Source organism: Sturnus vulgaris, chromosome 28 (genome assembly GCF_052056855.1).
Source record: "Sturnus vulgaris isolate bStuVul1 chromosome 28, bStuVul1.hap1, whole genome shotgun sequence".
Taxonomy (NCBI): Eukaryota; Metazoa; Chordata; class Aves; order Passeriformes; family Sturnidae; genus Sturnus; species Sturnus vulgaris.
In genome coordinates this window covers 5208695-5220150 of record NC_142270.1, presented here as the reverse complement: position 1 = coordinate 5220150, position 11456 = coordinate 5208695, and the positions used below count along the sequence as shown (strand labels likewise).

Below are 11456 nucleotides of genomic sequence, written 5' to 3'. Positions count from 1 at the left end.
GGTCTCCGCTGGTGACACCGGCTCCGGGAGAGGTGAAGCCGGGCGGGCGGGAGCACCTAAACCCACAGGCTGAAGGGATCCGGCTCCGGGATCTGGAGGAGGCAGAAAACCGCCCTGGCGGCCCTGGGGATGTTCTTCTCCGCGTGTCGGAGCTGCAGCTTTTGATCCATTGGCTTGGGAGGCTCCGTGCTCCTCCTGCCTATCGTCCTGCGAGCTGAGGGTCCTGGCTGGCTGGGATTTGGGGACAGGGGTACCCAGAGAGCAGCGGCAGCGCGAGCGGGACCTTCCCCCGGTTTTAGGCAGTTTTGAGCATCCTGGGGCGCTGACGGCGCGACAAGGCGGTGGCAGCGGCTCTGCTCCCCAGCAGCGTGCAGCCTCCGCCGGCTCCGGCAGCGACTGGGAAGGGAGGGAGGGATGCTGGGGCTGCTGACGCCCGGGAACCGGGAATCGGCTCGGTGCCGGCGGTGCCGCCCAGCCCCGGGGGCACCGGCGGCGGTGCCAAGGCGGGCAGGTGTGCTCTGCCCCGTGCGGGTGAAGAAAGCGCCCTTTGTTCGCCAAGGCCGCCCCGTCACCAATGAAAGGCTCCAGCCGCCCGCTCCGGGTGAAACTGGAATGGGAGAAACACCGAGATGGGCCAAAATTCCCTGTCCTGGTGCTCGGGAACTGGTGGGGACATGTCCAGTATGGAGCATGTGGCCATCCTAGGGGATGTGAGTCCCCAGGACCCCAAACCCCTTCAGCTTTGGCCAAAGGTTACAGATCCGGCCTCAAGTCGTGGTCCAGAACCGAGACCATCCCTCCTGCAGCTGCCTGGGATGAAGGCAGAGCTCCTCTACCTCCCTGCAGCCAGGCGGGAAGAGCAGGATGCGCTCCGAGGGGTGCAAAGGGGATTTGTGGAGCACGGGGACGCTGGGACAGCGTCCTGATGGTGCCACCCTGACCAGGGATGAGGGGAGAGTGCCTGGGGCCACTCGTCCCTGCCTAGCAGCCCACCGGGGTCACACAGATTCCAGGATCACACAGATTCTAGTTGTGCCCACCAGGGTCACACAGATTCCAGGATCACCCAGAACCCATCCATGCCCAACAGGGTCACACAGATCCCAGCTGTGCCCACCAGGGTCACACAGATCCCAGGATCACACAGATCCCAGCCGTGCCCTGCAGCCCACCAGGCAAAACCTGGGACCTTGTGGGTGCCCCCCACACTGTCCCCAAGCCTCAGGACTCCCAGCACCAGAACACCCCGACCCCAAACCCACCAGCACCCTGCAGACAAGCCCTGGAGAGCGAGGAGCAGACCCAGGGGGGTGTCCCAGGTGGACCCCCCATTCCTGGGCTCCCGGGGAGCTGCTGCTGATGCCAGCAGCGCCGTGCGGGTTTATGTAACCCGCGAGTGTCCCCGGGACGTGCCCGCCTTACATAAACCGCATCCCTCGGCACGGCTGCCCCGGCACGGCTCGGCACGGCTCGGCAGGCGGGCTGGGGGCACGGGAGAAGGGGTGAGGCCGGGCCAGGGCCCGCGGGAGCCCAGCAGCAGCTCCACGAGCAGCCGAGCACGGGCTCCAGCTCGGCGGCTTCCTTGCGGTGCGGTCCCGCTGGGAGCTGGCAGCGGGGTTTAACCCTTGCTGGGCACGGCTCGGGGTCATTTGGCCGTGCCAGGTGGTCCCAGCTTAGCGGGACCCCCTCCTCCCCGAGCTCTGCTGGCCCAGGAGGGGAGGGTTTGGGGGACAGCGGCGCCCGGGTGCTGCTGGCTGCACCCAGTGGGTGCCAGGGAACAGGGAGGGGACCCAGACAGGGCTCGGGGCGAGGGAGAGCCCGCGCCTGCCTGCGATGAGAAGGTGCTGAAAGACAAAACTCTTCCCTCCCTCCCTCCTTCCCTCCCTCGGTTCCTCAGGAATGATGGATCCGGAAGGGCTGGGACGGAGCTGGCAGCCAGGGAGGGACCCCAGGGAAGGGTCGGCAGCGTCCTGGAGTGGCCGGGTGGTTCTGGGGGTGTCGGGGATGTCGCGATGGAAGGGACAGGTGGGCACAGGGATGGATGAACCACGCTGGAAGAGCCAAGGAGGGTCCATGGCTGGGGCAAGGAGGAGGGAGATGATGGAGGGACAAGAGGGAATTTCCCACCATGCACTGGGGCAGCATCCCTGGGCGCTGTCCCCTCCCCACGCCACGCTGCCCTCGGAGTGCCAGGGAGCCTGAGGGCCTGGTGAAACCTTCCCGGGGCCAGTGCAGTCCCCACGGGGTAGCCACGCTCTGTTTGGGCTCAGCCACTGCTCCCCCCCCTTCCCAGGAGCACGATCCGTGCCTGCTCCCACAGCTCCAAAACCTGGCTGGGGTCCCTCCATTCCCTGCCTGTCCCAGCACGACCCACAGAGGGTCCCCAGGGTGAACCGGGGGGGTTCAGGCTGGGTTTGAGTCCTGCCAGCCCCCCCGAGGGGGGTTCTGCCTCGGGGGATTGGCACAGAGCTCCAAAATCCCTGATTTCCCCCCAAATCAGAGGCGAGCAGAGGGACGGCAACACCCAGGAGCCGAGCGCTGGCCAGAACGCCGCCGCGGGAGGTCGGAAACCCCCGAATCGGAACCTTTGGCATCCCGGCCCCGCTCCAAGCATGGGAGGGACGCTGTGAGGACGGGGGGTGGAGGGACACTGTCCCCACGGTGTCCCCGGGGATCATCACGTGCGGGACAGGGGATTCCCAGAACGATCCAGCACTGGGGGAGGGGACGGATGAGGGTCCTGGTATCCCAGAACGTCTCTACTGATGACCCAGGATCCTGCCCAGCCCTGTCCCGGTGCCCACAGCACCTGCCTGGACCAGGACACCTCCGGCCCTGCCAGGAGCGGGCTCTGCCCCCCCCCCCCCCCCCAGACGCACAAGAACCAAAATCCGGCTTTTTTCTCATGCAAAATGGATCCTCACTCTGGCTTGCCCGGAGTGCATACACAGAACCCCAGCCCTTCCTCTTCCTCCTCCTCCTCCTCCTTTTTCCTCCTCCTCCCAGCCCGGCACAGAGCCCGGCACGCACCTACCTGCCTCCACCGCGGCGCAGGTGAGGAAGCCGAGGGTGCAGGCAGAGGAAGAAGCCGCGATTCCCCCCACCCCGTGCCCAGCATCGGGCGCGATGGCCGCGGCAGTGTTTGTTAATCTGCACCCGGCGCTTAAATAAAAAAAAAAAAAAAAAAAAAAAAAAAAAAAAAAAAAAAAAAAAAAAAAAAGAAGAAAGAAAAAAAAGAAAAAAAAAAAGAAAAAAACCCCACGTCAAACCTTCAGGAGTCTGGAGGCTGCGGCGGAGCGGAGGGCACGGGAGGACACTCACTCCCACACGAGCAGCTTTCTGGGAATTAGGGCCACAGCCCAACTGCTCTGGCAGCCTGCGCTCCCCTCCAGCCCTGGCTGCCGGTGCGGCGGGGCCTGGGCAACCTCCCCGGTGCCGGTCCCGATCCCGGCCAGCCTCAGCGGCCCCGCCGCCGCAGGGTCGGACACTTCTCCCGACCCTAATCTCCCGCTTTTCCCCAGGGAGGTGAGTAAGCGTCGCTAATCCCGCTCGCTTGGCTGCCGGGGACAGACGAGCCGCCCCCTCCAGGGCTGAGGCTGCTCCTGGGCACCCCCAGCGCGCCCTGGCAGGCCCAGGTCGCCCCTTCCCCGCAAGGGGTGCAGCGACCCGTCAAGGTGGAGTTTGGGATGGAGGGAGCGAGGAGAAGAGGGAGCGAGGAGAAGGAAGGAGAGAGGAGAAGGAAGGAGCGGCTCGTCCCCGTCAGAGGCCACCGCGGGATGTCGCAGCCAACCCACCTTTGCCTTTGGTGTCCCCCATGCCCCTGTGCCAGTCCCGGGGGATGCCGCGGGGGGGACTCAGGAGGACCCGGAGGTGATGGATGCTGCCGGATGCCGCCGTCCCCTCATCCCTCCTTCCCTCCCCGGGGGAGGACGAGCCGTCCCGGCAAGCCGCGGTGCGGGGGCACGGTGCCCGTCCTGTGCCACCCCCCTGACCCCCCTCCCTCCACGTGCCCGGGACTCCTGTTTACCCAGAGCCAGGAACCGGCTTCAAATACCTTGATGTAATTAAAAGCTCACCCCGGGGCCAAGGGCTTAGGACGGCAGCCAGGGACACGGGCAGCGCGCTGCCACCTGCGTGCCGCACAGGCAGGGCTGGCAGCTGCCCGCGCTCCTGGCAGCACCTACCTGGCAGCAGCCGGGGGCTCCTGCCCTCAGCTCGGGCACCTCCGGTGTCCCCGCCGCGTTCCGGGGGTGTCCCGGAGCCGGGGAGCCGCTGTCGGGGCGGGTGATGCGGTGACACGGATCCTGGTGCTGGGGGACGCGGGACAGGAGCGATGGGCAGCTCCTGCTCGCTGCCTCAGTTTCCCTTGGCGGCTGGAAATGTTCTGCCTCAGTTTCCCCCAGAGAGGAGTCCCCAACACGACCTGAAGGTGGTGCCCAGCTCCCCGCGAGATTTTGGGACTGTGGTCCCCAAAATTCTCAGCCCAGCAGCCCCCGTGGTGTCACGGCAGGGACACGGAGCCGGGATTGTGGTCCCCAAAATCTTCAGCCCGCGGTGTCACGGCAGGGACACGGAGCCGGAACCTCGTCGGTGCCAGCGCGGGCTGGCTGGGGACAGACGGGTCCCCGGGGGGACAGGCGGCTGCGGGGAGGAGGGGGGGGATGCAGCAGCGTTCCTTCAGCTGTGTCCTCCCACACTCCCGTCACCTCGAACGCCCTTTTCCCGACCCCTCCCGCCACCGCCGCGCTTCCCACTCGTCATCCCCTTCCTCGCCATCCTCCTCCTCCTCATCATCATCATCATCCTCACCAGCCGCTCACCGGCATGTCCGCGCTTGAGGACACGCTGTGGGGGCGCAGCAGGAGCCCCCCCAGAACGAGGAGGGGAGGTTTTACCTGCACGGCAGGGCCAGGGAGGGAAAGGGGGGGGGGGGGGGTCCCGTCCCATCCCATCCCAGCCCCTCCCAGCCCCCCGCCCGCGGCTCCTCACGCCGCCCTCCCTGCCCTCTGCGGCGGGAGGCAGCTGAGAGCTCCCGGGGCTGCCAGAAAAGAGGCTGCGTTTAAACAACAGACATAATTATGCTTTTGATACCGTCTGCTAAAAATACAGCGCGGTGCCGCGCGGGGAGCCATGTGTGCGCGGCCTCACATGGCTCCAGCCCGGAACAGCTGACTCAGACCGGGGACAGCCATGGGGGGAGCCCCGCGGGGATCAGGGGGGTCACACCCTCACCTGGGACCCCCAAATAGCCGCTTTGAGGGTGGTGAGGGCAGCCCAGGGATGGCCAGAGCATCCCACAGCAGTGGGGATGAAATGAGCTGGGAATGGGGCAGGGAAGGAGGAGGGGGGCGCAGGAGCGTGGATGTCACTCGGTGTCACCAGGGTGGGTTTGGGGGGGTTCAGTTTGTTCCCAGCCCCTACAACAGCACGGGAGGGTGGGGTGAGGGGGGAGGGAAGGATCTGGGGGTTTCAGGGGGGCTCTGGAGGTGGCACCCCAAGCACCCCACAGCTCCCCGGGGAGGTAAATCCCGTTCAGGAGTAATGACTCCATTTCCCTGTCCCCGGGGAGAGACAGAGTTGGGTGACAGCCCCTCAATGCCCGGCCATGGCACCCCCGGGTTCCTGAGGCTGCTGCCCTCCAGGAACGGGCAGTGCCTGGCCCGGGGCCACCACGGCCCGGGGTTGGCATCGCAGCATCTGTGACAGGGACAGGGAGCAGCCTTGCGTCACCCGCTCCCCTGCCAGCTCCCAAGGATGCAGGCAGGGAGCCATTCCCTGTGTCCTGTCCCTCCATCCCTTGTCCCCAGTCCCTCTCCAGCTCTCCCGGAGCCCCTTCAGGCCCTGCAAGGGGCTCTGAGCTCTCCCTGGAGCTTTTCCTTCCCCAGCTCTCCCAGCCTGGCTCCAGTTTTGGAGCATCTCCGTGGCCTCCTCTGGACTTGCTCCAGCAGCTCCACGTCCCTCTGACCTTGGGGACCCCCGAGCTGCAGGTGAGGTCTCACCTGAGCAGAGGAGAATCCCCTCCCTGCTGAGGATGCAGCCCCTGAGCCCCCTCGATTATCCCACCTCCTACAACCCCCCCAGCCCCACTGTGCCCCCACCCCAGTGATCCAAACCCTGCCCCGGGGTGGCACAGGGGGTCCCCACAGCCGTGCCAGCCGTGGCTCAGCCTGGCACCCCCTCCCCGGAGGGGACGGTGGCAGCGGGCGAGCTCAGGTCAGGCGCTTAAACTGCTGCGCTGGGGCGGTGCCAGGCGAGCCGGGGGGATGGATTAGAGCTTTGCTGATGCAGCCTGGCACTGGCCCGTGCGCTGACACAGCTGGGATCAGCGCTGGCACCGCCAGAGCTGCCTCGGCCTCGGGGGGGGGACAGCCTGTGCCACCCCGCCCCGCTCCTGTCCCCTGCTTGGGTTTCATCCCCTGGGGGACACACGGGTTTACCAAAGCAGGACATGGAAACTCCTCGTTCCTTCCCAGGACCTCACTCTCCCCGCTTTGGAAGGCGCTGATGTCGTGCCTCAGTTTCCCCAAGCTGGGAATCCCTGACCCCGCACCGTGAAGACACAACAGAGGCTCCAACCCTCTCTTATCACACCTGGGAGTACCCCAAAATGAAAGAACCCCCCTTTGACCCCCAGCTCGCCCCAGCAGCCGTATCCTTGGAGGAACCGCGCTCCCTAAGCGGCTTTAGGGGGATTACAGGCAGCCCCCTGGCCCTCGCTGTCCCCACCCAGCCTTCCTTCTCCGCTGCTTTAAGTAATCGTCTCCCAGGCAGTTTTACGGGGCTAATCCAGCCACCTCCACCTAATCTGCTCCAACACCCCTGCCTGCCCCGGGCCGCCCCGCAGAGCCCGGCCTGGGCTGGGTCCCGCTGCCCTGGGAAGACCCCCGAAATCGGGCAGGAGCCAAGGGCTAAAAATACAGCTGGCCCCAGGGGCGAGGGCAAGGAGGATTGGGAGCGAGGGGATTGATGCCAGGGAGAAGGAGCACGGCAGGACAGGCGGGCAGGTGGGGACAGGGGAGGTGACAGAGTCACCTTCTGCCACCCCCCTGTGCCCCCCAGCCGGGTGGGGGACGAGCCCCGCGGGATTTCCGGTGGGATGGGATTTGGGATGGGATTTGGGATGGGGATGTCCGGCTCCATCCCGGGTGTCCCTGCTGCTGCTGCTGCCACGCCGTGGGGGACACGGCTACTGCAGGGACAGCCCGGAAAATTTGGGAATGGCACCCGGCGGCCTCAGGGATAGAGAGTAGGTGGCAAAAGAGCCCTGGGAGATGTCCGTGAGGAGCATGGGGTGGATTCTCAAGGATGAATTTGGAATTCTCCAGTTCCTTCCAAATGAGAAAATCTTCTTGGGCAGCTTCCCTGGAGGAGTCTGGGGGTGCTGTCCGGGATTCTGGAAGCTGGAATATGGGGGAAAGCCTCTGGGAGATGGCTGGAGGGGGTCTTGGATGAATCCCTGAGGGTACAGCTTCCTCCAGAGGAAAAATAAAATCTCAGGAAGCTTTCCTGGAGGAGTCTGGGGCTGCTACCTGGGATCCAGGAACAGGGGTGAAAAAACTCTGGGAGAGGTCCTTGAGGAGTCTTGGATTCCAGAGCTTCCTCCAAGAGAAAAAGCAATCTCAGGAAGCTTCCTGTGGAAGGGGACAGCACTGGGGACAAGTCCTGCTTCCCAAAGTCTGAAATATCGTTTATTTTTCCATGCACAAAACCCTCTTTTTGGGAGAGGGGAATGTTAAAAGCCATGTGCTGCCCAGCACTGTGTGTTCAAGTATGGGGGTGTCAGTCTGTGTCTGGGGGGGCCCTGGGCAGGGGCCATGGCTTTGGCTTCAGAGGGACAAAGCTCTGGCTCCACTGCTGGCTCCCAGGGGAACGGGAATGTTGGGAATAAGGCACCATGGCAGCAGGAGAGGGGTGGGGGAGCGAATAGTGTTCACAGGATGGGGGGGAAAAAAGAGGGGCCAGACCCCACACCAGAGATGCCAGCACCGAGCTGGGGGGGACTGGGAGGGTGGGGGATGAGCTGCTCCCCCCTCCTCAAGGCACCAGAGGTCATGGAAGAGATTTATAGTGTGAGGATCCCCAGGGGTGCAGGAGCCACAGCAGCAAATTCCTCTCCAGCCTCCTGGCAGAGGTTTCCCAGGATTTTTAGCTCTCCTGCTCCGACAGAGCCGTTTTCCTCCTGGTCCGGCTGCGCAGGAACCGGGAAGAGCCCTGGGCAAGGAAAGGGACAGGGACAAGTCAGGGGGACAGGTCAGGACCCCCTCAGGCAGCCCCACACCCCCATTGCGTGTCCCCTTCCCACAGCACCTCTTTCCCAGGGTTCTTCCTCAGGCATCTCAGGCTCTGGCTGCGGGACAGGGATTTGGGATCCCGGCGTGGGGACTGTGGGGGGGACACCTGCGAGTCCGACCACATCCCCTCACCGTCCGAATCGCTCTCGTAGCGGCGGCCGGCGCTGTAGCCTGGGGACAGAGGGGACACGCCAGCTCCCAGCATGGCCACCACGGGCTCTGCTGGGAGCCCCCCTCGCTGTGAACCCCCCCAGCTCCTCACCCAGGGGCTGCTGGAGGCTCTCCTGCTCCTCCAGGTACAGCGGGTCCTGGAAGTGCACGGGGTTTTGCTCGGGCAGCGAGTGCAGGTCCTGCGTGCTGAAGCTGCGGAGCCGCCCGGCCAGCGCGCCCTGGCTCTGCATTGGGGGACACAGAGAGGACAGGAGGATCAGATCCCAATCCAGGGGACGTCACCCCTCCGCTGTCACCTCCCTGGGTACCTTGGTGGCCGCCTGGACGGCGGCGGTGGCCGCCAGGTTGAGGCCCCTCTTGCCAAAGTGCAGCATGGTCTCGTAGCCGCGCTCGCGGGCCCGGACGAGGAAGGCGTCGATGTCCTGAGAGACAAACGGGAGGTGCCGGGAGTGCAGGGTGGTGGCCTGGGGCATTGTCACCTCCCGGGGCATGGCCATGGCCCTGGGCATTGTCAATCTCAGGGAAATGTCACCCCACAGGGCATCACCATGTCCTAGGGCACTGTCACCTCCCAGGGCATTGTCACTCCCATGGCACTGCCACAACCTGGAGCAACGCCACACCCCCAGGTCATCACCAACCCAATTTAGGGTGGCTGAACCCCCCCAGGCTGGGCAGGGAGGACCCCCCAAAATCCCAGGAATTTGAATTTGTACCTTCTCCCTGCGGGCCAGCGTGGGGTGCACGAAGCGGCGGTAGAGCAGGCTGGCCCCCCGCGTGTACGGGGACAGCAGCCAGATCACAAAGGCCATCTTCACCTCGTAGTAGAAGGGGAACCTGGGAGAGAGGGGCAGGAGATGAGTGGGGGGGTCCAAAGGGACCTCCTGTCACCCCCACACATCAGCTCTGGGGACATGGGGACAGCCAGAGTCTTCCCCCCCCAAGCCTCACCAGGAGATGAGGAGGTCAGTGAAGGTCTCTGTGGCCATGAAGAGAGCGAAGACGATCCAGTACATCATCCATCGGACCTGGGGGAGCCATGGGGAGCCCGTCAGAGGGGGCTGGAGCCTGGGAAAAGGGGGGCTGAATCCCAGAAAGGGGGACTGGAGCCCCAGGAAAAGGGGGGACTGGAGCCCCAGGAAAGGGCTCCCCAGGTACTTGACTCACGTATTCCCGGATGTTTTTCGTCTTCACAGCCTTGTAGGAGGCGTAGGCCGGGTAGAGCATCCCGAAGAGCAGCCTGTAACACAGAGGGGGGGTGAGGCAGCGCGGCCACCCCGCGTAGAGCAGCAGGAACAGGGACCAGCACAGCTGCCGGCCCCAGCGCCGGACCCTGCCCTGGACCCCCTCCAGCACCATCCCGAGCCCGGGGAGACCGGGAGAACGGTCCGGGAGACTCCGGGAAGGATCAGCCATGATGAGCACGGTGTCACTCCCACCTCCAAACGGGACCGGCCCGACCTGTCGGGGCGGGGCAGGAACAGGGGGAGGGGGCAGAGCACGGGCTCGGTCCCCGCAGGGACAGGGGGAGGTGGCAGGGCACGGGCTCGGTCCCCGCAGGGACAGGGGGCGGTGGCAGGGCACGGGCTCGGTCCCCGCAGGGACAGGGGGCGGTGGCAGGGCACGGGCTCGGTCCCTGCAGGCTCCGTCGCCGGCGCAGAGCCGGTGCCAAGCTCCGTGCTGGGGCACTGGGTGAGGTGCCACCACCCCCGAACACCCACCTCGGTGTCCAGTTGACCTCCTGTGTATGGGGACCCTCTGGGCAGAGACCCCTAGGATGGAGCAGGGACCCCCCTGGGATGGGGCAGGGACCCCTCCAGGGCAATACAGGGGACCCCCACCCATGGGTGATGCAGAGGGACCCCAGGCCAAGCTCACCCTCCCCAGGACGGGCAGGGAGGACCAGCAGCAGCTCAGGGATGCATTTTCGGGGGACTGGCATGATTGGGGGGGTGGGTTATAATTCCATGTAAGAAACTTGGGGTCGCCCCTCCAAACCCCGCCTGGGACTTCTCCGAGGAGACCCCAGCATGGTGACCCCCATTAATGGAATACCCAGAGAGGGGACAGGGGGTCGGGGATCCTTGGGGACACTCCCCGAAGCTCCCCCACCCGGCAGCCCCTCCCCCGTTACACGGCGCGGACCCCACTCACTCAATGACCCGGCTGAGGATCCAGGACACCATGGTGCGGCCGGGGATGAAGGCCCGGGCAGTGCCGGGCGGGAGGGTGGGTGCTGTGCCCCCCTGGAACCCCTAAATCCCCCCCAAAATTCCCCCAAAGCCCCGAGGGAGCGAATCCAACAACTTGAAAGTTGCAGCAACCGAGCGGCGCATGCGTAGTCCGGGCCCACCGGCCGTTCTTAAAAGGGCAATGCTCTTAAAGTGGCAACGGATTTTCTTAAAAGGGCAATTCCGTTAATGGCAACGGTGCCTCTTAAAAGGGCAATGTCCTTAAAAGGGCAACAGCGCCCCCCTAAAAGTGTGACCCACATGTGGAGGTGAGCCCCAGCTTTATAAAATAAAAACATCATATAAATCCCCTAAATATATTAAATCTCAATATAGAATAGCCTAAACGTACCTAAAAATGTCATGTTTAAAATTCCCCTAATATACTGAATATTAATATATTACTATATTGAATATTAATATAGTAATACAGTAATATAGTATATAGTAATATATAGTAATATATTATATAGTAATATATAATGTATTAATTTAGAACACATATTAAATATTCCCTAACACATAAACACTAATTCCCTAATACACATATTTTTATATATTTAATACACATATTTTTATATATTAAAACGTACCACTTTTAAAGCAATAAGCTGGTAGGGAAGGGAGGGGAGAGCCACTCTGATTGGTGCTAAAGAATTATTTTTGGGTCTGGAGGGGATTTGATGCTTTTTTGGTGCTCTGATGGACGATGCAGAGCCCTCCACTGTGGAGTGCTGAAAGATCCTCCTGAGAAAATAAAATC

The 11456-nt window shown here is 63.6% G+C and overlaps 1 protein-coding gene across 2 annotated transcripts; it reads right to left on the bottom strand.

Annotated features, from left to right (window-relative positions):
- Positions 1-7666: 7666 nt before the first annotated feature.
- REEP4 (receptor accessory protein 4) lies at positions 7667-11425 on the bottom strand. Of its 2 annotated transcripts, none has more exons than XM_088180140.1 (8): positions 10617-10789; positions 9630-9702; positions 9414-9490; positions 9179-9299; positions 8771-8884; positions 8554-8686; positions 8308-8462; positions 7667-8211 (listed from the first exon to the last, which is right to left on the bottom strand). In XM_088180140.1, exons 1-8 carry the CDS (start codon positions 10646-10648, stop codon positions 8146-8148), a joined length of 771 nt encoding a protein of 256 aa, XP_088036266.1. In that variant the 5' UTR covers positions 10649-10789; the 3' UTR covers positions 7667-8145. The 2 variants fall into 2 exon arrangements, with proteins under 2 accessions (XP_088036266.1, XP_088036267.1); XM_088180141.1 differs by lacking the exon at positions 10617-10789 and adding an exon at positions 11287-11425 and having other exon boundaries at positions 7829-8211.
- Positions 11426-11456: the final 31 nt, after the last annotated feature.

Coding starts and splice junctions, on each gene's coding strand:
- REEP4 (XM_088180140.1), bottom strand. CDS start 10,648: ATGGTGTCCTGGATCCTCAGCCGGGTCATTGA. Junction 8,885..9,178: donor CGCTGGCCCGCAGGGAGAAG/GTACAAATTCAA, acceptor TTTGTCTCTCAG/GACATCGACGCCTTCCTCGT. Junction 8,687..8,770: donor CCGTCCAGGCGGCCACCAAG/GTACCCAGGGAG, acceptor CCCCCAATGCAG/AGCCAGGGCGCGCTGGCCGG.